The following is a 26,696-nucleotide window of genomic DNA, read 5'->3' as shown; positions in this document are numbered from 1 at the left end:
TCAAGCCATGCCATCATTTCATTTCTATTTTGTTTGTCTATATTCATAACCATACTTCATATATATATACAATGATATCCCCCATTTTCTTTTTCTAAATTATGCTGATGTTGTCGATGCTTCTTTCTTGTTATCAGTGTCTGATGTTGGAATGCTAGGGGTGCCTTGTTCTTGTTCTGGCTTCTTTTCTTGTTCATCTTGTTCATCCTCCTCGCCCTCGTCACCTTCGAAACCTGTCAAAATGGGATCGTTCTCGTAGGTAGGAAGAAGGTATCTATAACGTGATATTAGCTTAAAATGTTCAATCCGCATTGCATTGCTTTCACTTACTTGGGATCCTTCCAGAAATCAGCGTCCTTATCGATGCGTTGTTGAAAGCATTTCTTCTCTTCCATGTGTTTCGCAAGCAACGACAAATCTTCTACCACGTGGCCACACACGAAGCACTTATCAAGTGACGATTGATGTCTGATGTAATTGAGAAGCACCACCGTTTTGTAAAAATCCAGACCTGCATCATGATGTACACGTGGTGAGTCCCATTACATACCACATGCGCTTGTTGCTTATTTTTTACCATGCTCCTTTCGTATCCGTGAGAGATCAAACCCATGGGCCGTTTTCATATGTTGTAATGTTTCCTCAGGGGATGGGAATACATCGTTATCGAAGAGACACATTGTTGGTTCGGCTTCTTCCTCCTCCCAATCAGCCCAGGATCTACGTTATAGATGTGAGCATAAATCATTAATAAATCTACTATCCCACTTACTCGTCACGTTTATCATCGTCACTCTCATAGTTGTCATGCTCGAAAGATTCCCAATTCTTGCCAGGTTCCAAATAATTGATCACGTAGAAACGATCGTATTGTCTATTTCTTGGAGCAATCTTGAAGTGCTTTTTCTTACGCATGTGCTTGCGCAAAACGGGTGCATTCGTGAATATCTTCTCGCAATACAAGCATTGAAGCCTACAGGTCGCATTTTAGCATACCATTTTAGGTTGAAGTAACCCTTCACCATGATGACTTACTTTGAAAGCTTGCTTTCCAACATGTCCAAGAACTCATTCACGTTTACCAAGTTGTCCGGGAGACCAATGTTAAAGTTGTGCTCGGAGAACATGTGCTTGAAAAGAATAGCCCTACTTTAGGTGTGAGATGGCAGCTACCTTTTACACAAGACCCATCATCTATACCTGTTGTCACAAATGACCTTGCAGAACAAGCATTTTCTAGGCACCTTGGCGTCATGGTCACGTTCACGTTGTTGTGTTTTCAAGACTTCATCCTACATAAAAAGGACGCGTCAATAAACCAAGTTTTCTTCTAGGATGGAAGAAGCATATCCTACCAGCTTGGCGCGTTGCATTTCATCACGAATTTCCTTATCCAGGGGACAATAACGGGGATCAATGATGTACACTGTAATAAGTATATACATTAGCGTTTTCAACCCTTTTACATTGACCCAAGATACTCGTACCCTTTGCATCGAAATCATCAAGACATGCAATTTCCTCGATAGGTTTTGTTTCAAGTTCCTTGGCCCAGCGTCTCAAATACGGATCAAGAGCAATGTACATGTGATGCAAATCCTTGAATACAAGGTTATGCTCCGATCGTAAATGCTTGACAAGTGATGTCGTGTCGAGAAACGGCTCGTTTGCTGGACAATCCTTCAAAGGACAAACGGATAGAATGGTGGTGTGGTAAGGTGGTACAACAGCTTCTTCCTCTTGCTCCTCTTCTTCACTTGATCCTTCGTCGTCGTCTTCGTTATCCTCAGGCAAATGATATGGATTGGATTGGGCGGTAGTAGCCGTGGTGGTAGTGGTGGTGGTAGTAGGAGGTGAGCTGCGAGGGTTGTTGATCTTGGTTGTCGACTGCTTGCGAGTAGATCGCGCTTTACGAGCACTGTTGTTGCCTTTGGACTTGCCATTAGCAGGTCGGTGTGCCTTGTTCTTGTTGTCGTGATGGTTGCCCTTGGTAGGAACTGTGCACCATTCACCGCTGTCCTCCATTATTGCACGTCAAGATAGAAAAGAGTTAAAAAACGGACAAGGAAAAGTGTCGAATGCACTTGAAGCTTCGTGACTGGTGTACTACCTTACATTCCTTAAACTCCACCCTCCGATTCTTTTTTATGCCGTAGCTTGTTCTCTAATGAATCCTTGTCCATTTTAAGTGTTGAATGCCTGCATTTTATATAAAAAGAAAAGTATGAAGCTATCATTATCTTAGACCATGGGTTCATGAAAGCTAGGAAAATGGGGATTTGTGGCTGCTGTGACTGTAGCATTGAAGACGAGGCGAATGTAATACCTATCACCAATAGCGCGTATGCGATCTAAATGTACATGATTAGATAAATGAAACCTAAAGATGTCACTCGTAGATCAGGTTACTGTCATCCATCGAGAAAAGTATATCTTCTAACTATGTAGCATGAAGTTACAAATTGCGTATTATACATGCATCTTGAGCAATGTTATGCATAATAAACATAATTGCAACGGATTTATTGCCATGGATACGTATGATGTAAGGAGAGAAAAAACAACAGGCGTGAAGATGATGATGGTGGTGGATGCTCTCTGATGGATGATTGTGGCAAAAAAGTCATATGCATACTGACTTCCTGATTTATCAACTTGGATTCAAGCGCCGCCATTCAAGGGCTAACAGGATGCTGGCTAGTTGGCACCTGTACATACACCTCTCTTTCACCCGAATCTCTATATAATATGTCCTCAGAAAACGAGTCGTCTTCCAACGCAACTAGACCTACTGTTCAATCCAATGTCCAGCCTACGGGAAAAGCAACCAACGTCAAGCTTGTCTTGTTAGGTTAGCCCGAAAGAGAAGCCGATGGAACAAGAGAACCCTATCTAACTCATTGAGTACTACAACCCATAGGTGAATCGGGCGTGGGCAAATCCAGCTTAGTACATCGCTTTGTCAACCGCGACTATGAAGCGAATCGTGAACCAACAATTGGAGGTGAGAAGCATGCAAACCATCCTCGAACATGGACGTTCATCTCACTCACTTTTTATCTTTGCAGCTGCGTTCTTGACACAACGATGTCACTTGGAGGATAGAGTAATCAAGTTCGAAATCTGGGATACGGCAGGTCAAGAGCGTTTCCACTCGCTTGCTCCCATGTATTATCGCAATGCCCAAGCAGCTATTATTGTGTATGATGTAACCAAGGCGGTATGTTGTTGTTGTTGTTGTCTTGGGATGATGAAGCATTCTACTCACGTCTATACATGCATCTATAGTCGACACTCGAGAAAGCCAAGTCATGGGTCAAAGAATTGCAACGACAAGCGAATTCGAGCATTGTTATCGCTTTAGCTGGCAACAAGTTGGATTTGGTAGAGGCTGAAGGTGACGATGATGATAGCGATGAAAATGAACGTCAAGTCGCTGAAGAGGATGCCCGAGCCTATGCCGATGAAGCAGGTCTTGTCTTTATGGAAACAAGTGCAAAGACAAGCAAGAATGTAGATGTCATGTTCACCGAAATCGGTACGTAGTGTGTGCGAATAATGTTGGTATCCAAGGAAACAGCATAGTAACCATTGCAAAATAGCCAAAAAGATCCCCCATGAACACCTCATCTCAGCAAACCGTAACGATGGTCGTGGTATTCGAGGAGCTCACGGCAATGTTGATTTGATGCAACCAGCTTCCGAAAATCGATCCTCCAGCCAATGTGCCTGTTAGACACCACAATGACATACCCTTTATTGTTTGCTCCCTCAACGCATCCATTGTTTCTATTCGTTCCATACATTCTTTATACATCTCCTTTTTGTGTCAATGCAATATCAGTCCTAGTGTGCATGTTGAAAGGAAAAATGATATTATGCTCTATCCTAATACTCTTCAATGAATTCTATCTTTGCCATCATATCTTTTAATGCGTGATCGATAAAGGATACAACAGGGATTGGTTGCACGATCATCATGCTATTACTCAAAAGACCTCGTTGTAAGGACAACCTTGTCAACATTGATTTATTTATGATTTCCCAATCCAATCCTCTCAATAACGTATTCAGGCATACAATAAGCTGGATTAACAGGTTTGAGTCCTGGATAACCCAACAATGATAAACCGGCCACGCCAAATACTGTATGGAAGACATCCACCATGTCACCAGGTCGATCTGAAATACCACCTTGTTCGGTATCCTGCTCGAAGACTCGATAAGAAAACATGAGAACGATGAGTAAGTCGGAGGACATACCTGGGCGGAAAGAATGAATTGCATCAATTTTTGCTTGTCAATCCAGTGTAAACGACCAAGCATGGCCAAAGAAGAAAGCACCCACCAAGAATAGCATACCTATCACCATCACAATGTCAATATTACCTATATCAAGTATCCAGCTTTTTCATCCACTTACATCTTCCAGCTTTTCTGGACGTCCATTGAGACCGCCATTTTTGAGTTGACGTTCACATAACCACCATCCTAGCAAATCAGCATCCACCAAATGCAAATTGTTGGTAATAGCCAGTGCAGCGACACAGCAAAAGATTTGCCCCGAGTGAGATTCGGCTCCTGGTGTACTGCCAAATCCACCATCGTAATTTTGACATTGCATAATCCAACCCACAGTCTTGTCCACATCAATAGCATCCATCCTTTTCAATAGTGAGAGAATCGAAAAGGCAATATAGGCAAATCGAGAATCGACTTCTCCCCACTCATCTCCCTTGACGGATCCATCTTGGTTTTGTAAAGACGCAACGTCTATGTAAATGTTTTAGTATCATAATCCTTTGCATTCCTCCCTCAAATAACAGTTTCACTTACATCGGACTACAGCTTCAACGTCGATAGCATCCAATGCATCATAGGTAACCAGTACTTGGATAGCAGAAAGAGTATACAAGATATGAGGATCATGATGGTTATGACCACCAAAGCCGCCGTTTGAGTGCTGTTGGTTTGCAAGATACTTGATGACCTCGTCGCGTGGAAGGGCGTCAATCTCGTTCATTAGGTCCAATGCTGTAAGACCCCAGTACAACCCATTGACTCGCAAATGCTCGGTTAACCAGTATTCGAGATCTTCTTGTCGGGTATCGAGGGATTGAATATACTTGACATGTAAGGGAATAAGTAGTGTATCGGTCATATTGTGTGTGTATGTGTGGGCGTGGGTGGGCGGGAAAAGGAACAAAGAGACAAGTGTTTGTGACCAAATGTCAGCAGCATTAAGATGAATGGATTTTGGCAACATTGTCCTCCTTACGACTATACCCTCTCTATGACCACCATCCTTTACCAACAAACCTTGCAATGATCTTGATCATCCACCGATACATACATGCGCTCTTTACCCATAGACTATTACTACCACTGCTAGATTACACCAGCCTCAATCAAATCCCCATTAGCTGTGCATAATGGATCATTCGTTGTTGTATGGAAATAAAGAATGGTGTGATTGTAGTAGTCCCTTTATGCCCTCGTATATAGTTAAATCAGCCAATTGCCGGTAATACTACTAGTAGTGCTTTATGTTGTATGAAGTAAACTAGATACTATTATCATCGATCACAAAGAATCAGGGTACATAGAAATGAAATGCTGCTATATTTATTTGAATGGTATCCAGTGGCCATAGTTTGACGAAAGAAGGGAAGGTGCTGCTGTTGCTAGGTAGCCATGGCAACTGGGAGGGAAGATTGGATTTAACATTGGCGGACCTGCGTCTGGCATTTGGACACACTTTTTCTCGTTTTATATCAGCAACACATTCACTATGCCACCGGCACGACAACAGGTATGACACTCCACTAGCATTGAAATGAACGATCTGACACCCGATTCTTCAAGGTTGATCGCGATACACTCGAAGAATACTTGAGAGAACGGCGACCGGAAGGTGGCACATACAACATTTGGCATAATCGTTGGAAGGGTTTGGAGAAGGATTGGAGCAAGAAAGGGTGAGTTCTGCATGATGGAGGATTGGAATGGCTGCGATGCTTATCGTTGGTGCTAGATTACGAGCTCGCTTCAAGGTGGATGTGAAACGAGATTCGGGAGAGACGATTGGATCAAGTAACCGGAACGCCTACTTTTGTCTTTACTTCGCCAAAGGCATGTGCGCTCAAGGTGCTCAGTGTCCCATGTGGCACCGTATCCCCAATGAACGTGATGAAGTGGAGACTACCATTGATTGTTTTGGAAGAGACAAGTACATGTAAGTATTTGGGATTGCATGGCATAGCATGGTGGTATCCATGTATGGTTGATTGATCCTAACGCGTAATACAGGGAATTCCGACAAGATATGGGTGGTGTCGGTTCTTTCAATACACAAAACAAGACATTGTACGTGGGTCGTATTGCACCAACAGAGAATATGAAGGAGATCATTCGTAAACATTTTGGACAATTTGGGTCTATTGAACGATGTAAGTATTGATGGGGAATAGGGCACTACATCCATAGCTGATATGCGCCGATCGAGTGAAGAATCTAATAACGGCGTTCCCTTTTTTCATCAGTACGAGTCATCAAGCATCGAGGTGTTGCCTTTGTCACGTATTCCTCACGCAGCAATGCCGAATTTGCAAGAGAAGCCATGATGAATCAAGGTCTTGATAATAATGAGATTCTTAATGTTCGGTAAGCTTTGACAAAGGATATCCAAATAGCATGAATGTTTATGGGACATTTAGATGGGCTACCGCTGAACAGGATGCAATGGCTCGAACTGGGGATGAGGATGGTACAGGAAACGCAAGTCAGGGTAGAGGTGCTTCACATCATCCACCTCAAGTGTACGCTCAACAAGATGCCGAATCCGAATTGCCAGCAGAGTTTAGTCACGTGAAACGAGAAGTAGCAGAGGACAAGTTCCATGACATGGAAGAACGTGCCAAACGTCAACGCGTCGAACAAGTAGAAGCACCCCCACAGTATTATTACGATGCCCAATCAGCTTACGCTATCTACGGCTATACTGCACCCGATGTTGCTGCCGCCGCTGCTGCCTATTCTTCACCCAGTAACCAAGAGACGACCAAAAAAGTCGCTGGCATCATTCCACAAAATGTCCTGGATAATCTCAAGAACCTATCCAAAAGCGAAAAGGAAGACACAACAAAGAAGGCTGCTACTACTACTACGAGTGACAACAACAAGAGTGGATTGGGTAATTTAGCTGGATATGGTAGTGATAGCGATGAGGAGTAAAACAAATATACACTGCATGCCATGTTTGGATGGCTTTAATAGAGATCAACGTTGATGATTTTACATTGAACAGCAAGAGATAATGCATTGTGGGGGTTAAATAATGGGAGGAAGAGAGAAAAATGTCTAGAATGAATCATCAAACTATATGTATATGAATATGCAAAAGTTTTTTTGGGATTGGGGGTTAATGTAGTAGTATGTTAGGTTGGGTAAAATTAGTAAGCACCCTCCAAGGCTTGGTCGAGATCCTTGATAAGGTCTTGAGCGGATTCAATACCAACCGACATACGAAGAAGAGTATCGGTGATACCAAGAGCAGCACGATCCTCAGGGCTCAAGCTAGCGTGAGTCATGACAGCAGGGACCTCAATAAGAGATTCAACACCACCAAGAGACTCAGCAAGGGTGATCATGCGAAGACGGCCAAGGAGCTTGTTGACATTATCCAAGTTACCCTGGACACGGAAGGAGATCATACCACCAAAGCCCTTTTGTTGGGTCTTGGCAAGCTCATGTTGAGGATGAGAAGTAAGACCAGGGTAGATAACTTCAGTGATCTTGGGGTGCTTCTCAAGGTGTTGAGCAAGGGTGATAGCGTTTTGTTCGTGACGCTGCATACGCAACTCCAAAGTCATAACACCACGACGAGCGAGGTAGCAGTCAAAAGCAGATGGGACAGCACCCATGGAGTTTTGAATGAAGATAAGCTTGTCATAGACCTCCTTGCTGTTGGTGACAGCAATACCCATCACAACATCACCGTGGCCGTTAAGATACTTGGTGACGGAATGGACAACAATATCGGCACCCAAGGACATGGGGTTTTGGAAGTAAGGAGACAAGAAAGTGTTGTCAACAACAAGCAAGGCACCGTGAGCATGAGCAATTTCAGCAACAGCCTTGATGTCAACAAGACGCAAAGTAGGGTTGGTGGGAGATTCAACCCAAACAATCTATGTATGCATGCAAACATATTAGCCACAAATGGCGTCATTCAAATAATTGTTTTACTTACGCGAGTGTTAGGCTTAAGAGCACTCTTGAGGTTTTGGGGATCAGCCAAATCAACAAAGTCGACTTGGACACCGTGGTTAACAGCCACCTTGGTGAAGTAGCGGTAGGTACCACCATAGACGTCATTCACAGACACAACATGGGAACCAGCTTCCAATGTACCAAGAAGAGAAGCGGTAACAGCTGAACCGGAAGAGAAAGCGACACCATATTGAGCACCTTCAAGGGAAGCAATGACATTTTCAAAGTTGGCTCTGCTTGGGTTACCGGAACGAGAGTAGTCATAACCCTGCAATAACAATGGCCACATACGTGGGAAAAATTCTTTAGTTCCTGGCTCCTTCTTCTCCGAAGGGGTGGATGATTATTATCACCCATCACACACATTACCTTGTGAACACCAGCAGCGGACTGAGCAAAGGTAGTAGAGAGAGAGATGGCAGGGATCACTGCACCAGTGGTGGGATCAGGGTTCAAACCAACATGGACGGCACGAGAGCCGAATTCGCCTTCGTAATGTTCAGAGAAAGTCATTATTGTGTGCTGGGAAATAACGGGGGAAGAGAAAAAGAGAGGGAAGTAAGAGAAAAAAAACTGCGACGGCTGTCAAAATCTTGGTGCTCCGTATTTATGGTAAAATGAGCTACGTCATTAGTTCACGGGAAACAAGACTGTGGAGCTGTGTTGTGTTTGTGTTTCTTGTGTCCTGCTATGGCGACATTTGTATTATCCTACCTTATGATTAGTAATGTCTCTTGTGGTTTCTCTTGAATGATTGATCCAACATGTTCCATGACAAATTGCGTAAGCATGGCATCTTTGTGCGTCATTTTCATTATAGCAATAATTGCCTTCATTGATCACATCATCATGTGGCTTTATGTGTCCATATTCTTCGTCCCCCTTTACATGCTTTCAAGTGGTATGGCCACGATCGTCCCATTGCATTGGACACCAGCAGCAGCAGCAGCTAAGAGACTTGACCAGTAATAAGCGGAGGTTTGAATGGCGCATTTCCGCATTTTCGGTTATCACCCCTCTCTCCTCTCTCTCGTATACAGCACCCGCTCTTTTTTACCCTTTAAGCTATGGGAAACCAACGCAAAAAGGCACCCAAGCACAAAGATCCCGTATTATTGGGTCTCCCTGATGGCGCAATTGAGTCAAGTGACGATGTGGACGCCTACATTACCAAGATCGGTGGTGTACCAGTAAGTCCCAAAACGCTTCATATCAAAATTTTTTCTGGTTTTGACAGTATGCTTTATTGTTTTAGGTATGGCTCGACGCTGAGAAACTACCGTCACCCAAGGTGCTAGAATGTGGCAATTGTCGACGGCCAATGTACTTGATCTTTCAAGGCTATGTCCCGTTAGCAGACTCTCCGTATCACCGCGTGATTTACGTATGGGGCTGTAACCAACGATTATGCATGCGTAAGGAAGGAAGGTAAGTAACCCATATGGATACCAGCGATTGTGTAAGGTATTGATACCATGATGGAATAGTTTCTCGGTGCTTCGATCACATCTCGTGGATCCTGAGTATTTAGCAGCACAAAAGAAGAAAGAAGAGGAGAAGCGAAAAAAGGAACAAAGGAAAAAGCAACAACAGGCATCACCCTTTGGCGCACCAGCTGGTTTCCAGGTAAGAAGAGGGACATGGCAGCATGAAAAAGTGAAGGATACTAAAAAGTGGTATTTTAGTTGGGAGATTTATGGGGCGCTTCCTCACCCTCTACGACACCCGTGACCACATCTTTTGCATCGGTTGCATCCAAAGCATCAGCATCAGCACAACCACCATCATCATCCAGCAATAGCTTGGCAGATGCCATGTCCAAAATGAATCTCGACGATGATACAACAACACAACACGTGATTCCACCTGAATCGATTGTTAGTTTCCCAGCCGAGAACTTATGGATCACTGAAGAGGATTTGAACAACATGGCATCCTTTGGTATCGATATGTCGAGATATCAGGAATATGTCGATATGCAGAATGCGCTACTCGAAAGTGCTGCAGCTGATGAAGAATGGAGTGGTGAAACGTACGAGAAGCAAACATTACCCAAAGGTGTCGATAAGCAATTTCGGAAGTTCATGGAGCGTGTTGAATGCGAGCCGAGTCAATGCGTACGTTATGAATGGGCTGGCGTCCCTTTGCTATACCATCAACTACAACAACCCCTGTCGTCACTCGCAGGTCGATGCACACATTGCGGTAGTCCACGTGTTTTTGAAATGCAGCTCATGCCCAATGTATTATCTGTACTCCCTGTTGCGGAATATGCGTCATCCAATACATCATCGAGTGCTACTGGAGATGAGCTCAAGGCGTGGGATGTTGGTATGGAATTTGGCACGGTGATGGTGTTTGTCTGCGAAAAGGATTGTCATCCAGGTGATGTTGAAAGCCCCTCCCATGTTCGAGAACATGTTGTTGTACAGTATGAAAAGGATTAGACCTCCCCCCTTATAATGTAGATAATCATCATCCTTGTATTATAACCCATATTGATTACAAGTAAAAATCAAAAATCATGTTTTCTTTTAATAGTATGAACACTGGGCTTGATAAAGGTCTTTTTGCAACAGATGTAAAGGAAAGTGTAAAGCTGTGTGTGTGTGTATTGCAGACTATAAAGAGGTCAATAATCAATAGTAATGAGGTCGTGAGGAGGGTGTGTGTGTATCTTACATGTAAAGAGAAAGGAATGCGATTTATACAATAGAGTGCTTTCAGTTCATGCCATTGTCCGAGAGGTTCATCAACAATTGGCCAAGACAGCGTCGTGTAGCAGCATCATCCTTTAGTACTGCATGGAATGTTGTATCTCTCAAAGGCTCTGGTAGACATTGACGCAAGGCTTCTCGTGCTCTATAAATCATAATGAATGATCGATTCGTAGCGTGATCCCTTTGTATCCTTCAACTTACCGTGGGTTATCTGATAGTCTAAGGTAGCATCGGATGACATGTTTAAGTAGTCGAATCGCTTGTGTCTCCACCAATTGAGAAACCATATTGTGCAAAACGGTCGCCACTGCATAGAAACGCTCGTATGTTTGACAAATGTAATACTAAAGCACACATACACACTCATGAGTCGATCCATTTGGCCCCATCTCGAATCCCAATATTGATACTCACCAATCCAGTCTCGTCTAACAAGATCTTTTGAATGATGAAAATGGCCACCGTCTTTGACAATTCACTGCCTGTTTCCATGATACGCAAGCATAAGGGTATAATCTCGGTTGAAAGCAGAAAGCTGATGACTTCAGGGTTGTCATTCTAAATATAAAAAGATGCCATCTTAGCATCATTCCAATTCCCAATGATCCCATTGTTTTTTCCTTTACCTTCACAAGCGCACCAATAACACCTAGGCTGGTCAACCGAAGATACTCAAAGGGTCGTGTTTTGCTTGTGGTGTTCAAGAATGGATATAGATATAAAGGTAGATGTGCTATGTATACATGTATAAGATGAGTATCCAATGCTCATAACGCTGTTGCTGGTTGATTGATCTTACCATTCAAAAAGAGAGCTCGTGTTTCGTTGTGATTTGCAACACATTGTAATAGCGCCAGCGCATTGCACACTCGGTTGGATGTTACCCCGTTTAGTGTGGGAGGAGTGAGCATGGGATACACAGAGACAATTTCCTGAAGCAGCACGGTGATTACTCCTATTACGGGTGAAGCGTCATTAAACTACCCCAATCATATGCACGTCTATTCCATACCATAAGAATACCATAGCACCAGAGCCAAATCCTCGTACTGCTCACGCTTCTTGCTGAGGTCTAGAAGGGCTTGTTCACGTAATGATGGATTCAACAACTCCAAGACCAAAGTGTATATCTTGTCCTCTTCGAGTTGAGCAAGCTTTTGTTGGACTTGATGATCTTGGTGAAGGAAAGAAAGGTTCATTGCAGCTGCTTTGTTACCGGCTGCTGCTGCTGCTGCAGGCATGGCATTTTGGGCTGCTGCTGCTGCTGCCATGGCACTGGCACTCGTATTCATAAGAACTGGATATCCATAAGGGTCATTGGAAGCTGCATGGGCTGACATGCCCGGATGTTGCTGTTGTTGTTGCTGCTGTTGGTGGGCAACCGCTGCTGCCACAGCTGCTGCTTGATTATTACTACCCAATGCTGGGAACTGTTGCGACAAGTTGCCGGTGCCAGCCGATTGTAGCAATGCTGCCAGTGGATTAGGTGCTCCACCCGTCGGTTGTTGCATATATTGATGATACTGCGAGTTGGGAAGCATAGTTGCGGGTCTTTTTTTCGTAAGTGTGTGTATTAAGAGAGACGGAGAGAGAGAGAGGGAAAAGAAAGCCCAAAGAGCGCGCCTCATGAGATGAGTCAATTATTGGTAGGTTATTCAGACTCAAAATGTATATCCCCCCAACCTCCTGCCACTCGTTGCTCATTCACCCTATTAATACTTCTACCCCACATATGCCCATCATTCATATAACAATAAGAGCTACCACATACATGCTGGTACGGGTGTTTCCCCTATTCCTCGCTTCATTCCCATTTAAGCTGACCAAAGGCAACTCCAGCACATAAAACATCTATAGATCATAACGTCTGAAAGAGATCAAAGAAGATCATTGTTGTTTATAGATGTGTAATTTCCACTATGTATACTTGTACTTGATCATCCACAATAATAAAGGTATGTAGCCCATAATGCATTAACCACAAACGAGTATTGGAGTGCATAGCAACGGCATAGCAACCAGGTAAAAGTCAATCACAACTTTTATTATTTCTTCTTTTTGGTATCCCTCCTTCGTTCTTCGTCCCAATAGATCTTCTCTTCCATGCCTATTAAGGTTGTATAAGAAATAGCGCTTACAAAAAAAAAGAGTCAACAATACATACCAGTGATCGGCTGCACCACGATCGGCTTATTCTCATTGTCATCCTTCGCCTGATATCCTGTGGCATCTTTACCATCCTTTTGTGCAATCATGCCTTCTTCGAAATACATTGCAATCTTTTGGGTATCCTTTGCACTGTTCAATCGAATATGGCACTATCATGAAAAATGGACATGTTAGACCCAAAGTGACCATTGTAGGCACACAGGCTTACCGTGAAGGTGTTCTTCTTGTAATTGAGATAGGCGATCTTGACACCAGACGATTCCAACAATGTCTAGGTAATGCATAAGTATAGCTTGTCTTGCAGCATACAATTTGAAAGCACGTTACCTTGACAGTGGTCTTGGAGCTTGCAGGATGAATGTTTGTTACTCGAGCAATGATCCCTTTGGGATAGTCATCCTCCTCCTCTGTATTGGTGACTCCTGTGCTGTTGTGGGTGTCGTCCTCTGATGATGTACGTCTCTTTTTTGTTGGCTGTGCGTCACCATGTTGTGCTCGCGTCGCATTATAGTTGTCCCAAAGCTGTTTGATGTCTTCCTTGCACTGAGCTTGATGTGCCAAGTACTGATCTTTGTATTGGTTCCATTGTGTTCTACCAATTTACGTCAGCATCGCTTTCAAAGTACCAATAAAAGACCTTACTTTGACATGACTCGTAGCTGCAATGCATCAGCCGTTTGTGTGACATGATCGGTAGTAGAATCTTCTTGTTGATCATCCTGCATATCGAGTTGATATCGGTTCAAGCGATTGACAGCCTTGGATACATTTTCCTTGTTGTCAAACTCGATAAAACAAAAGCCATGGAATCTTGGTTTGCCGCTCGCATCATTTGGTATGCGTAAAAATGAGACTGGTCCCACAAGGTCACGAAAGAGTTCAGTGATCTTTTCATTGGTGTGGTATGGCTTGTCCAATCCTTCCTAATACACATCCACCTTTAGAGATGATGAATTGCCATGCAATGGAACTACTTGAGCATTACCACGTAGATAGACCAATCATCCAATTCTTCCTTCTTGTTCAATACAAAGGGCTTGATTCTTCCAACAGCAGTGTTCTCGCTATTCAACTGATGTATGCATTAATTGGACATGTCTTCCACATCTTGATGATCTATTACCTGTAGCCGTATTGATTCCTTGGTGGCATTGATTACATCATCTTTGGTTGCAGAGACATGCTTCAAGCGTGGTAGAGTGAGCAGGGTATCAATGATAATGTCTAATATGACCCTTTTAGCTCTATTGGATATACAACAAGAAGACCAACTTACAGTCATTCTGTTCTTGTAAATGCTTTTGCATGACTTTGTCCCATTGCAGATTGGCGTCACTGAAAAGGGTTTCGAGTGCATTGAGCACCTTGCGATCGTCGGTTGCCATGTGGGTAGAGGGGGGTTGGGTGGGAGCGCGTATATGTGTAAAAGTAGGAAAAGACAAAGCTGCCAGATTGGGAAGTCATGATTGGCGGGATAACAAGTGGCGGCTGTGAGTGTCCCACACAAAAAAAAGCAGCCGGGGAGCAGCCAGTGGATCCTCCTTTTTCCTTGCCAAGCGAAATCAATATGGCCTCTCAAGCCGCTCAGATCTCCAAGAAGAGAAAGGTGAATGGATAGCCATCAACAAGCTCATGGATGGATTCTATGAGTGATGGATGAATGAATGGATCGATGGATGAATGGATGATATTAACCAATGTCTCTATTTTTCAACCTTACCTTTGCATGCCCGATTTTCAAATGAATAGTTCGTAAGTGGTCGACTCTCTCTCTTGTTTATTCTCAACTCGCTATCTTCTCAACAACTGACGACTCTTTGTTTATCAAAAACAGGTTGCCGATGGTGTCTTCTACGCCGAATTGAACGAATTCCTTACCCGTGAGTTGGCCGAAGATGGCTACGCTGGTGTTGAAGTGCGTGTCACCCCTGCTCGCACTGAGTATGTATCTCTATGGATTGGATTGGATGGTTGCCATGGAAACAAGTGCTAATAGTGTGTGTGTGTGTATCGAATAGAATCATCATCCGTGCCACCCACACCCAAAACGTTCTTGGTGAGAAGGGTCGCCGCATTCGTGAGTTGACCACTCTTGTTCAAAAGCGTTTCCGTTTCGCTGAGAACACTGTTGAGTTGTATGCTGAGCGTGTCCAAAACCGTGGTTTGTGCGCTATTGCTCAAGCTGAGTCTGTCAAGTACAAGTTGCTCAACGGTCTTGCTGTTCGTCGTGCTTGCTATGGTGTCGTTCGTTTCGTTATGGAATCCGGTGCCAAGGGTTGTGAGGTTGTCGTCTCTGGTAAGCTTCGTGCTGCTCGTGCCAAGGCCATGAAGTTCGGTGATGGTTTCATGATCCACTCTGGTCAACCCACTCGTGACTTTATCACCACTGCTGTCCGTCACGTCTTGTTGCGCCAAGGTGTTCTTGGTATCAAGGTCAAGATCATGCTTGACAATGATCCTTCCGGTCGCCAAGGTCCTAAGGCTCCTTTGCCCGATATCATCACCATCCTCGAGCCCAAGGAGGAGAACCCCATTGCCGAACCCATGATCCAAGAGTTTGGTCGCCCTGCAGAGCCTGCTGCTCAGCCTGTCGAAGCATAATTTTCTTTTTACGATATCGCGCTCAACACAGCAGTGTTCAAATAAAAGCACACAGCATCTTTTTACTGCGAGGCATTTCAATTGTGGGGTTTGGGGATGATAGGAGAAACTTTTTGGGAAGTTACGATGCTTTATGAAGGTATAGCCAATGCATGCATGTGTCAATACAAATAAAGTAATCACCAGGATTTATTGAATTATCTGCTATGATGTAATGATATTACTTGTTCTTCATTTATACTACAACCAATTTGATCATAAATACATTTTTTGACACAATCAATAACTGCAAAGGTGGTAATTATCCATCGAAACACCCAGAGGCCCATATCGACAGCAGGCATCGTGTATCCTTGGTTGATAGGATCGACGTAAAAAGCGAAAACAAAGAAATGGATCCACACCAAGACCACAATCCAGCAACAGTACAATAGCACAAAGCTCTTGACCAACTTACCCAACGTCTCCACGATCCGGTCTATAACATCGCTATGTTCAGCTGCTGCTTGTAATGCCACAGCCGCTCTCATAAGCTCATTCTCGTGATGTTCGATATTCACTTCCTCCTCATCCTCATCCTCTCCTTCGTGATCATTTCCAGCAAGTAGCCATGGATGAGCATGCAAATGACGTTGATGCGTAGTAAGAACAGAGTTGAGCGTTGTAAAAACCAATCGCAGCGTCCACAATCCGCCAATCAAAAAGAGGCCCAAATGAAAATGCTCTAATCGACACAGGAATAGCTGCCATAGTTGCCTGCCGCTATTGGTAAAGTTGTACAATAATGACTCGATGGATATAGAATGGAAGACGTTGGTGGCTGACGACATCCAGCAGACTGGGAATGGAGCATAAATCACCTTGCGGATCGTGGTATTACTCGAGTACTGATGTGGGAACCAAAACCAATTTTGCATCGTATCTCGTAGAGTGGATGGCAATATCCTTGACAGTAAATGGGCTGCTTGTAGACTCGCATCATCATCATCATCTCCAGGGTATTCGTTGTCCATAGCAACATGTGGTGGCTGCTGAGCACAAAGATGCAATGCGATTTTCATGCATAAACCTATTATTATCATCCATCATCAGCTTCCTTGTGTCCATGAATGATAAAATACCACTGACCTGCAGGAACCAGTACTAAAGCCAGGATAAACGCTGACATCATGCAGCGTATCACTAATCCAACAAACAACAATATCAACATTTGCCAGTGCCCCCACCGTTCCTATATCAAATTACCTGGGTTGCTCACAAGGGCTGCCCACCAACTTCGATGGCATATCTGGAACCTTCTCAAGCAGAGCGTGCAACGATACGACTCGTCTTTATGTCCTGATTCAGCAAGCGATTGTCTCCATAAAGCAAGGCATTGAGGATGAACGTACTTGCTATACACACAAAAGACTGGTGTCAATGCTCCCCATTGCTGTGGTGGTAGTAGAACGTAAGCGAATACCTACATTGAGCCTCTGCAATGACATGGAGCTAATAGATTTGCCTTCTCATCTTTGTCCATGCATATTCGACACATGCGAGGGTTGCGGTTTGTGGAGACTTCCATAAAGATCCAGTCGTGGTGGTGGAGGAAAGCCGCTTTAGGAACACACAAGTAGAAAATTGACATGCACGTGAATCATGCAAGCAAGCTAGGAATCCTTTCTAATAAAGTCCTCACTCAATGGTTCAATGCTTTATATACTTTCGAATGATACGGTCAGGATGGCCCCCATTTTTTTATTTTAGTTGCAAGGAGGATAAGATCATAAATGATGCGAGCACATAAGAGAAGGAAATGATACATACAAAGAGCGAGAGAAAGTAAATGGAATGACGGTGGTAGATACTTGAAAAGAAGCATGGGCGAAGAATAGTAATAGTGTGTAAATAGTAGTATGTGTAGACAACGAGGAGTAAGCAACAATGAAAGCAAACTGAGTTGTTCAAACGAGCAGTGTGCATATAATAATACATGAACGAAAGGGGTTGGTGGATGATGATGATGATGGTGATGATGATCGTAATGAAGAGAATGCAAATAATGGTATCACTTTACAAGATATTTTGGATCGATTTTGGAATCCATGAGGTGGACCGGATACGGTTGATGGTAATACGACGAGATTGTTGTTTTTGCAAAGAAGCGGGTTGTGGGCAAGAACACGAAGAACATGTGCGCTCTGGCATAGGTGGTACAGTGGTAGCTTCGGGTGTAATGGGTTCGGCTGAAGACACGGATGCACTATCGTCGTCATCTTTTACAAGTGTGGGTGTCGTCTTGCGGTATTCAGGGTTTTGGATGGGCCGTAAATCAAGACGACGCACAGATGCACGCTTCTTTTTCCGATATACCACGCTGCTTGCTTCCGTATCTCGGTCATAATCAGGGGTATTTGCCACAAAGACAGTGGGGAAGTATTGAGGAGGAGCGTCATCATCATAGTGGTTGTTGTTGTCTTCATCATCCTCGTCATATTCAGGCTCATATTCATGTACAATCGGAGCATCATTAGAGAAGCTCACTTGACGTTGCGTTTTTTTATCGGGTGTTTGCGATGATTGGGCGACGATATCATGGTATATTTTTTCGAGATCAATATGCCTTGTCTTGCCATAATAACGGCTTGGCCACGCAGAAGAATCGTTGGTGGTGGTGGTTGTTGATTGCACAGAGTGAGTGGCCATTGTTACTACAGTGTGAAAAGAAAAAAAAGAAAGAGCGTAGGAAAAGAAAGAGAGAGTTGTGTGTGTGAAAAGAGACAACTTGGTCTCAGCGGACCACTTAATATATCAGGCATCGTCCAACAGGATCAGGGGAAAAGCAAGCCATCGTCCAGTAGTGACATTTATCAAAAGGCAACATGGGCACGTTTAGAATGTCTGATTGGCTGTTGAGTTAGGGCACATGGTCCACACCACAGGCTGGGTAAGCAATGCATGGCCAGATAATGAGATGAATGAGCAAGGTTATCTCGACTCCCTTTTCCCCGTCAATCACGTCCTCCTAAAATCCTGATGAATGCTAGTGTGACAGAAAGGCGTCAATCGATTGGTCCATTGATCCGCCTACCCAACGCTGCATGCAATAAGAAGCACCACCATGCAAAAATGGCACGACCTATATTCAATCGCTGGAAGCACTGATGACCTAAAAAAAAAAGCAGGGATACATCAAAACAAGAGATCCATTGTCTTATGCAGCCATACATTAGCTTTTGTTTTTGCACATGTCGTTAATCCACGTTGCTCTCGATTATACACATGTATGCATTAATCCTCCAATCACACCAAAACATCATGTCCGTGTAACGATTGATCCACTCCCACTACTACCTCCTTGCCCACTAATCTTTGCCATGTTTGTCATGTGTCTTTGGCGATCATCCAAGTACTAGTAGCAGTAGTAGTATTTCGTTTTGAGAGTAATCCTTACTTGGAAACGTGATGGGATGCCAAGCTTTTGTGAGAGAGAAATTAGTAGTGGTGGTACAAAAATGGATCCGTGCGTCACGTGCAACAACAATAGATTCATTCAACAGCATCGGTGGCGCTCGTGTGAGTTTGAAGCCTTCTCTTTTGCTTTTCTCTTTGTCCTTTGAGCGCGTTTACCAGTGTCTTTTATGTATTTGCCATGGCTTACCTTTATACACTAAATGATTACATGTCGACAATGCACTAAGCAAGTTTTTTTTTTTCTTTTCGGTTGTTGGATGGCACGATCGCCGTAAATGAGCCATACAACTAATGTTCAGCTGATCCCTCATCACGGCTTGATATCGTGAATAAGGAAAAACTTGGGATGGAATATGAACGAGGTCCCATCATCAGATATTGAATGACATCCACGTACGTATAATGCTAGTTGTTGCCGCATTCGTCGTCATGTTTATTACGTAGCAGGGTATATGCTCAAAAAGTCATTTTTAGAAAGGAGCATACTTTTGCCTCGTGGTTACCTCACACCAACCTTTGCTGTTCTTGCTATTGTTGACATCTACTTAATCGTTGGACCCTGTATTGCCATGTTTTTATACCTGACAACTACTGATCCTACGTTAGCTCACGAAGTACAACCGTATCAATGGCAAACAACGGTTGCCTAGCAACTCGTTGACGTTGACAACCTTTAGATAAAATAGCACTTGAGATGCCTTGGGTCAAACCAATGCTACATCCATACACCAAATGCGCTTCTTGCGTAATATTAGCATCATCGTCATTATGCGTTTCGGTAATGTATCGGGTGGTCAAACCTAAGATAAGGTGCTCCGTCTTTTCTGTATGGGACAACTTTTGCAGAATCAAAATCATATGCACGATTACAAAAGCTATCCATTTCGATCATAATACATGAGCGGACTAATCCATCAAACCGGTAAAACGCTATGGCGGCTCACCTGCTCTATAAATAAGGCAATTCTATATTTCTTGTTCCGAAGGGCGTAAAACGTAGCATTGCATGTCATGGCGTTCTCCCTAACGTGCACTTTTGCTTAATGACACAGGATTGTGTTGCACGTACATAGCATAGTCCGATTGTATAGAACGTCAATGATCAATTGAAAAAGTCTATTTATCACCATTGGTAACATAAGCACTATTGTGGCAGCATGTGCAACCCAATGGTCTTCAACAATGGGTGGCAGAGTGCACTACCAAATTACCATCTTTAGCCGAAAGCAATTGGTTTAGTGAAACTTGTTGGCGTTACAGATTTCAACATATTCACACACATGCAAACCTTTCTTTTTTTAGCATTGGGTGCTGCGTTGATTACGACTTTACGATGTCAATGCGATTCAGGGCGTTTACAGGGCCCAACGTGAACGTCCTAATATGCATGAAAGGTTTCACATAATCCATCGGTGCTGCACGAGACCGATGTTTTCACGTTGCAAGTTGCATCATGAAAGAGAGTGAGAGCGAAAGATGACTTTTTAATTCCGTCACAATGCTTATTTTTAGTGTTGAAAACGCGTGGGTTGGGATGCACAAAGATAGCAAGGGGTGAAAGGGATAGGATGTAAAACTGACATACAAGGTGATTTCAACACCGGGTTACCGCGTCTTTTTCATTACTAAAAAGGCAAAAAGGCCAATATCAGGCTAAACGAAAACAGAAATCTCAATTGCACATTCCTGGAATTCACCTTGTACCACCAGCATCTCGTATCGGCCCTGCAAAATGAAGCGGGCGCAAGCGTAGTATGTCTTGCACCGATCAAGCGGCGGGAAGTATACTATAGACTCCCATCCAAATCTTATATAAAAGAAGCCTCTTGTTGACACAGCCTCGATTTTCTCATCAACCTTCGTTTCAATCCATTCGTTGCTCCTTAATCCTAATATCCCCCCACCACACCTTCCCTTTTCCTAATGGCTATCCTTTCTCGCTTGTTCCTAATTGCCACTTTGGCTCTCGCCACCAGCGCCCAATTCACCGAAACTTATCCTGAAGATGGCGTCGTTCCTACTCCCAAGAAGGAATGGATGGATATTATCGCTAAAGCCAACATCAGCAAAGCTCCTATTCGCAAGAGCAACGGTGACGATGGTATACATCACGATCAATTCAATGCACAATTCCATTATCAATAATAACAATGATGATGCCATTTTTCATTATACATAGGTCCTCAACCCTCTGGTGGTGAAGATGAATTCTGCTGGTATGTGCACAATTGAATCTTGTATGTATGTGTGCTTTGACTAATGATGGATCTTTTCTTTTTTAAAAGGTGGACCAACGACTTGTGTATGCGTGACAATGACATCTCCACTTGCCCTGATGGTAAATGGGGTTTGACCTATGATGATGGTCCCACCGAATTCAGCCCAGCTTTGTATGACTTTTTGGATCAAAAGAAGCAAAAGGCTACCTTCTTCATGATTGGTGGTCAAGTCGTCAAGTTCCGTGATCATGCTAAGCGTGCCTTTGATGCTGGTCATGAACTTGCTGGTCATACCTGGTCGCATAGCTACCTTACCACTTTGACCAACGAGCAAATTGTGGGTGAATTGATGTGGACTGCTCGTGCCATTGAAGAAGTCACTGGCAAGAAGCCTCGTTACTTCCGCCCTGTAAGTACACACAATGCCATTGTCAATGGATGATTGTACTCATTGTATCCTTTTTGGGTAGCCTTATGGTGACATTGATGACCGTGTGCGTGACATTGCCTCTGCTCTTGGTTTCACTGGTGAGTATTTTTATATATATTTATCAAACATGGCACCATTTCTTATCCACTAACGTGTGTATGTGTAACAACAGCCGTCATTTGGGATCACGACACCGATGACTGGAGAATGAATGAAGAAGCTGGTTTCAAGGCTGAATGGATTGCCGGCAATGCCACTGAATGGGCCGCCAACTCCAAGAGTGGTATCTCCCTTGAACACGATCTTTACAAGGAGACTGTGGATGCTGCCATCAAGATCTACCCCACTCTTAAGGTAAACAACATGAATCATTAGCTAATTTGTTTCACATGGCTGACATTGATGATGATGTTAATAGGGTGCTTTCGATGTTCAACCCGTTGGTGTGTGCACTGGCCAAAACCCTTACCAAGGTGGTAATGATACTACTACTCCTCCTGCTGCTTCCTCTGCTGCTGCCAGCTCTTCTGCTGTTGCCTCTTCTTCCAGTGCTGTTGCCTCTGGCACTTCCCCTGCTTCTTCAGGTGCCAACCCAACCTCTTCTTCTGAGAGCGATGCCTCCAAGGATTCCAGCAAGGATGGCAAGGAAGCCGATACCGAAGAAGGCTCTGCTTCTCGTATGGCTGCAGCTTCCGCTGGTTTGGTGCTTACCGCCGCTTTGTCGTACATCATTGCTTAAGTGAACACGCATGTCAGCCCATATCCTCTATATACACCCACACTCTTCATAACCCCTATTTTTTCTCCCACCCATCCATTCCACCATGTATCATCTCGATGCACTTCTTTCCTGTTGTACTGATTGTAGAGTCGTATCTTTCTAATATAATTCACCAAAGAAGTGCAATACATTCAATGTCATTTTTAGTATGCAGATTCAATCGTTCATGTTGTTGCTATATGATCTCATTCAACGGGCAGTATTATAAAAGCTACATTTACAGAAACCGTTGCTAGGCAATTGAATAGTAGTAAGTGGAGTGTTATAGAATAATGGATCCAGGATAATGAGGACTTCATTGTGATGGACCTTTTCTTGAAGGCATGCCTTTACACAATCAAGCTAGGATTTATTGGTTGTCATTCTATTTCATTGTATGGCAATAACGTGTCCATGGGGATTCTACCAATTTAGTCACCAGCGGCGGCGTGCAAAGTACAACCACTCCTCTTTCCGCTCTACGTCTTTGCAGTTGATCATGGGTGATGCCGGCTTTTTCAAGGTAAACGCTCTATTCCATCCTTTGCAACATGTTGTCTAAACCCAGGATCACGACCTCTATCTTGGGATCAGTCCTCTGTCTTGGCACATTTCCTTGCGTAATGAGAGAGAGATTCCTTACCAACATACACACACACCATCGCTAGGGAACCAGTGCTGATCAAGACAGCCGTTTCAGCAACAAGGAAAAGAAACTTCTCAAGTCTATGAGTTTTCCTCCAGAGTTTGATCAAAAGGTAAGCGTACGCTATCGGTTATTGAAGAAGGTGTTACTTATCAAGACGATAGGTGAACATGAAAAAGGTCAAACTCGATGTTATCAAGCCATGGATGACCCAGCGTATTACCGAGTTACTTGGTGTTGAGGATGAACTTGTGATCGATTTTGCGTTTGGATTATTGGAAGAAAAGGTATGGATGGGAATGCATGTTGTGTAAGGTGAAAAGTATCTAATGGACAAGTGTTGCAGGATCCCGATCCAAAGCTGATGCAAATCAACCTCACCGGTTTCTTGGAAAAGAACACGCAGCAATTTATTCTGGAATTGTGGAAGCTCTTACTCAGTGCACAAGATTCTGTCAGTGGTATCCCTAAGCAGTTCTTGGAACAAAAGAAACAAGAGATTCTCAAGAATCAGCAACAACAAACCGAGTTAAAGGCGCGTCAAGATGCAGTGATGGATGCTATTCGTCGTCGAAAAGAAGCTGAGAAAGATGATTATCGTGGTGGTGGACGACGATCAAGATTTGTAAGTTTGTACAAAGGCACACATTGAAGGAGTCCATTATTGACTTTAGCTTTAAAGGATCAGCCACGTCGACGATCTCCATCACCTCGCCGATACCGTTCTCGATCACGATCACCTTCACGCAAATATCATCGCAGCGACAGATACCGTAGCAGCCGTCGTTATGATGATGACAATGTTGATGACAGGAGTTCGCGACGACGTCGTAGCCGGAGCCGTGATCGTAGCCCTCGTCGACATTATCGTAAAAGCAGCCATGAGAGGAGGAGACGTAGTCCCAGTACACCACGAAGACGACATGATTCAATCTCGCCCACAAGACGTAGTCCATCGCCACCATCAAGAAGAAGAAATGCATCACGTGAAAAAGAAAATTCGCCTACTCCTCCACAACGCACATCCAAATGGGACACTGATGAACATGATGATCCGCGTAAGGTATAGGCATTGGGATAAGGTGAAGCAATCTGTCAATTGAAATCTTACATGAGGGTGGCACTTTTTAGAAAACAGCTGAGCTACGAGAACAAGCATTAGCATCGCTAATGAAACGGCGTGAGGCATCTGAAGGACAAGAATAGATAGTGACTCTGTTAGTTAGTATCTTTATAATATATATACGTTTGCTCGCGTCTTTTTTTACACTAGATTACATGAAAAGAAGTATTGGAGTTGTAAAAGGTGGATTACAAGGGGGAGGGGAATAGGTGATTATCAAGGAGAATCAATTACTAACGAGTAGTACAATGCTGGTTGTTTTAATCATCATCGATCCTCCAGGAAGTGAAAGATGCCTGTTCCTGAAGTTCATGTGCTGGTAGATGTTCCTTCTTTTCAGGGCCACCACGTTGAACATGCGCCTTGAGGCCTTTGCCGAAATTATGCATTGTCCATGCTCCCAAAGCACACGAGCCCTGTAGAAATGATGAGTACCATGTTGTAATGATGACATACAATAAACGACTTGACTTACCAATGCGAAAACAATACCCATGACAACTAACGCGTTGCATTGTATCAAAATTAGCTTCAATGCTTCTTGCAAATCATGTACGTCTAAGACTTACCAAACACAATCCATGTCCACCATCCTGTTGATGCCGTACGCCAAAGCATGAGAATCATGGATACAATGACAATGAATTGGAAAACAATAAAAACGACCATTCTTCCATAATGCTCAGATGCCACCTGAATGCAACATTTCATGAGTATAAAAGCTCACACGACAAACGCATACCCGAAGCTTCCTTACCGTTGTACGTGCGAAATAGAGTGCTGGAAGGATGAGAATGGTGACGATGAGAATGATGTAACCATCCCAGCGGGAGAAATCTTCAATAGCAAATTGAATAAAGTAAAACAACGAGACAAGGAACTCAATAAAGACATCAATTTTGAGAGCCAATACAAAGAATTGGAAGATGCGATACATTCCTAATATTCCAACAGGTTAGCTGACTTGTATAGCTCGTGTATGTACAACCCATCCATCACGTACGTTGCATGATCACATCGGGGCCAATCTTTTTGTAAATGACCCAGCCAAATTCCTTGACAACGGCGTACGACAGATATATGAATATCAATGCAAAGACAACTTGTACCACCGTCATGGCAATTTCGAGATAGAGGGCAATACGAAGAGGAACAAGTCGAATTGGAAAGTTGTAATTTTGGTCGAGTCGTGATAGCCATCGTCGTGCATCCATCACCTCTAGACCGCCGATCAAAATGCAAATAGTGTTCAACACCGCCAACGCAATAACTTCAGCTGCATTTTGATACACAACCTATTTTCCCTTTTTAGCACGCATGGAAAAGGACGGCGCAGGTACGTACGTACATACGTATCCGCACGACACATCACCACTACTACAACAGCAACCACTTACAGCATCAAACGCCATGCAAATGAACCATGCTTGAAAGCTAATAAAAGCAACATTCTCCCACTTGATTCGATCAAATCGTCTCAATGCTATGTCTACGGTTGCTGAGGTACTTGATGAACCATCACCGAGAGTGGAGGGTCGATGATTTATAAAGCTGGTGTGGATGTTGGCTTCCTGAGCTTGATTTTGACTTGCGATGATGGATTGTAAAACGATAATGATAACGACCTGCAAGAACGCTGCTGCAATATACAACTTGGTCCATTTGGACTGGTTTATACGTTGTTTCTGCAAAGAGACATGTAAGGACCAATGCAAATATCCCATAGCGTAGGGTATTGTAATTGATGTTTGTGTGTGTGTTTTTACATACGACTTTTTCAACGGTGACCATCGCTTTCTTTTACCCGCTGGATAGTATTAGCGGTGATATGGAATGTAAAAAGTGTTGTCGAAAAGGAGGGCCGTCGTCGTTGTGCGTGTGCGTGTTTTCTTTATAGGTTCGTGTTGGCAAATGCAGTGGGTGGTGTGGTTTGGGGGAAAAGAAAAAGGGACGACAAGAGAGAACAGAAAGAGATGCAGGAAACAAGGAAAAAAGGTTGCCCCCTTTTCCTAAAAACCGTGCCGCCCTTTGTTCACAAAACCAAGAAGGGAAAGAGCTCGTATCACAACCCGCTCACATTAGCCTATAATCATTTACAACAAGGAGCTGCGCCCTCGAGTTTAATCGGGCATGACACACTTCATCTCACCCCGTTATTGATTACTAAAATTATGCATTTGTTGCCTTCAATCTATCATGTGTTGAAAAGGATGTCTTTAGAATCGACAATGATTCTTGTTTTCTGTAACCCGACGACAGGTGCCATTGTATGTTGAATCGAGTATTTCGGATCATGGAATG

At 43.5% G+C, this 26,696-nt stretch overlaps 14 protein-coding genes across 14 annotated transcripts; 6 read left to right on the top strand and 8 right to left on the bottom strand.

The window, feature by feature from the left end:
* Positions 1-99: 99 nt before the first annotated feature.
* O0I10_001351 (uncharacterized protein) lies at positions 100-2,025 on the bottom strand (the record flags this gene model as incomplete). Its single annotated transcript, XM_058481448.1, has 8 exons — positions 100-274; positions 331-511; positions 578-720; positions 773-973; positions 1,036-1,146; positions 1,201-1,292; positions 1,356-1,426; positions 1,488-2,025. 8 exons carry the CDS (start codon positions 2,023-2,025, stop codon positions 100-102), a joined length of 1,512 nt encoding a protein of 503 aa, XP_058348086.1.
* A 723-nt stretch (positions 2,026-2,748) lies between these two features.
* On the top strand, positions 2,749-3,736 carry O0I10_001350 (uncharacterized protein; the record flags this gene model as incomplete). The annotated part of the gene is made up of 5 exons (XM_058481447.1): positions 2,749-2,851; positions 2,921-3,004; positions 3,069-3,220; positions 3,289-3,538; positions 3,603-3,736. The coding sequence occupies 5 exons, from the start codon at positions 2,749-2,751 to the stop codon at positions 3,734-3,736; spliced, it is 723 nt and encodes a 240-aa protein (XP_058348085.1).
* Positions 3,737-4,030: 294 nt separating this feature from the next.
* O0I10_001349 (uncharacterized protein) lies at positions 4,031-5,161 on the bottom strand (the record flags this gene model as incomplete). Its single annotated transcript, XM_058481446.1, has 4 exons — positions 4,031-4,207; positions 4,264-4,362; positions 4,424-4,773; positions 4,837-5,161. 4 exons carry the CDS (start codon positions 5,159-5,161, stop codon positions 4,031-4,033), a joined length of 951 nt encoding a protein of 316 aa, XP_058348084.1.
* A 630-nt stretch (positions 5,162-5,791) lies between these two features.
* On the top strand, positions 5,792-7,233 carry O0I10_001348 (uncharacterized protein; the record flags this gene model as incomplete). The annotated part of the gene is made up of 6 exons (XM_058481445.1): positions 5,792-5,812; positions 5,866-5,978; positions 6,035-6,235; positions 6,310-6,449; positions 6,543-6,663; positions 6,717-7,233. 6 exons carry the CDS (start codon positions 5,792-5,794, stop codon positions 7,231-7,233), a joined length of 1,113 nt encoding a protein of 370 aa, XP_058348083.1.
* Positions 7,234-7,451: 218 nt separating this feature from the next.
* On the bottom strand, positions 7,452-8,784 carry O0I10_001347 (uncharacterized protein; the record flags this gene model as incomplete). The annotated part of the gene is made up of 3 exons (XM_058481444.1): positions 7,452-8,189; positions 8,252-8,539; positions 8,641-8,784. 3 exons carry the CDS (start codon positions 8,782-8,784, stop codon positions 7,452-7,454), a joined length of 1,170 nt encoding a protein of 389 aa, XP_058348082.1.
* A 554-nt stretch (positions 8,785-9,338) lies between these two features.
* On the top strand, positions 9,339-10,718 carry O0I10_001346 (uncharacterized protein; the record flags this gene model as incomplete). Its single annotated transcript, XM_058481443.1, has 4 exons — positions 9,339-9,461; positions 9,527-9,699; positions 9,759-9,897; positions 9,957-10,718. 4 exons carry the CDS (start codon positions 9,339-9,341, stop codon positions 10,716-10,718), a joined length of 1,197 nt encoding a protein of 398 aa, XP_058348081.1.
* Positions 10,719-10,994: 276 nt separating this feature from the next.
* On the bottom strand, positions 10,995-12,532 carry O0I10_001345 (cell differentiation protein rcd1; the record flags this gene model as incomplete). Its single annotated transcript, XM_058481442.1, has 6 exons — positions 10,995-11,133; positions 11,193-11,335; positions 11,406-11,549; positions 11,618-11,724; positions 11,791-11,946; positions 12,004-12,532. 6 exons carry the CDS (start codon positions 12,530-12,532, stop codon positions 10,995-10,997), a joined length of 1,218 nt encoding a protein of 405 aa, XP_058348080.1.
* A 504-nt stretch (positions 12,533-13,036) lies between these two features.
* O0I10_001344 (uncharacterized protein) lies at positions 13,037-14,545 on the bottom strand (the record flags this gene model as incomplete). The annotated part of the gene is made up of 8 exons (XM_058481441.1): positions 13,037-13,098; positions 13,156-13,309; positions 13,369-13,431; positions 13,488-13,752; positions 13,803-14,083; positions 14,146-14,232; positions 14,284-14,384; positions 14,437-14,545. 8 exons carry the CDS (start codon positions 14,543-14,545, stop codon positions 13,037-13,039), a joined length of 1,122 nt encoding a protein of 373 aa, XP_058348079.1.
* A 182-nt stretch (positions 14,546-14,727) lies between these two features.
* Positions 14,728-15,761, top strand: O0I10_001343 (40S ribosomal protein; the record flags this gene model as incomplete). The annotated part of the gene is made up of 3 exons (XM_058481440.1): positions 14,728-14,766; positions 14,995-15,101; positions 15,179-15,761. The coding sequence occupies 3 exons, from the start codon at positions 14,728-14,730 to the stop codon at positions 15,759-15,761; spliced, it is 729 nt and encodes a 242-aa protein (XP_058348078.1).
* A 197-nt stretch (positions 15,762-15,958) lies between these two features.
* O0I10_001342 (uncharacterized protein) lies at positions 15,959-16,929 on the bottom strand (the record flags this gene model as incomplete). Its single annotated transcript, XM_058481439.1, has 2 exons — positions 15,959-16,830; positions 16,890-16,929. 2 exons carry the CDS (start codon positions 16,927-16,929, stop codon positions 15,959-15,961), a joined length of 912 nt encoding a protein of 303 aa, XP_058348077.1.
* Positions 16,930-17,816: 887 nt separating this feature from the next.
* Positions 17,817-18,449, bottom strand: O0I10_001341 (uncharacterized protein; the record flags this gene model as incomplete). The annotated part of the gene is made up of 1 exon (XM_058481438.1): positions 17,817-18,449. The coding sequence occupies one exon, from the start codon at positions 18,447-18,449 to the stop codon at positions 17,817-17,819; it is 633 nt and encodes a 210-aa protein (XP_058348076.1).
* A 2,691-nt stretch (positions 18,450-21,140) lies between these two features.
* On the top strand, positions 21,141-22,605 carry O0I10_001340 (uncharacterized protein; the record flags this gene model as incomplete). Its single annotated transcript, XM_058481437.1, has 6 exons — positions 21,141-21,318; positions 21,397-21,433; positions 21,503-21,845; positions 21,907-21,964; positions 22,039-22,220; positions 22,285-22,605. The coding sequence occupies 6 exons, from the start codon at positions 21,141-21,143 to the stop codon at positions 22,603-22,605; spliced, it is 1,119 nt and encodes a 372-aa protein (XP_058348075.1).
* Positions 22,606-23,125: 520 nt separating this feature from the next.
* O0I10_001339 (uncharacterized protein) lies at positions 23,126-24,478 on the top strand (the record flags this gene model as incomplete). The annotated part of the gene is made up of 7 exons (XM_058481436.1): positions 23,126-23,149; positions 23,221-23,246; positions 23,303-23,384; positions 23,437-23,559; positions 23,619-23,897; positions 23,955-24,335; positions 24,404-24,478. 7 exons carry the CDS (start codon positions 23,126-23,128, stop codon positions 24,476-24,478), a joined length of 990 nt encoding a protein of 329 aa, XP_058348074.1.
* Positions 24,479-24,655: 177 nt separating this feature from the next.
* O0I10_001338 (uncharacterized protein) lies at positions 24,656-26,186 on the bottom strand (the record flags this gene model as incomplete). The annotated part of the gene is made up of 7 exons (XM_058481435.1): positions 24,656-24,811; positions 24,871-24,896; positions 24,965-25,088; positions 25,153-25,334; positions 25,399-25,690; positions 25,793-26,080; positions 26,166-26,186. The coding sequence occupies 7 exons, from the start codon at positions 26,184-26,186 to the stop codon at positions 24,656-24,658; spliced, it is 1,089 nt and encodes a 362-aa protein (XP_058348073.1).
* Positions 26,187-26,696: the final 510 nt, after the last annotated feature.

Source organism: Lichtheimia ornata (genome assembly GCF_029851405.1).
Source record: "Lichtheimia ornata isolate CBS 291.66 chromosome Unknown scaffold00003, whole genome shotgun sequence".
Lineage (NCBI taxonomy): Eukaryota > Fungi > Mucoromycota > Mucoromycetes > Mucorales > Lichtheimiaceae > Lichtheimia > Lichtheimia ornata.
The sequence above is the reverse complement of the archived record's forward strand: the minus strand, read 5'-3'. Positions and strand labels throughout refer to the sequence as shown.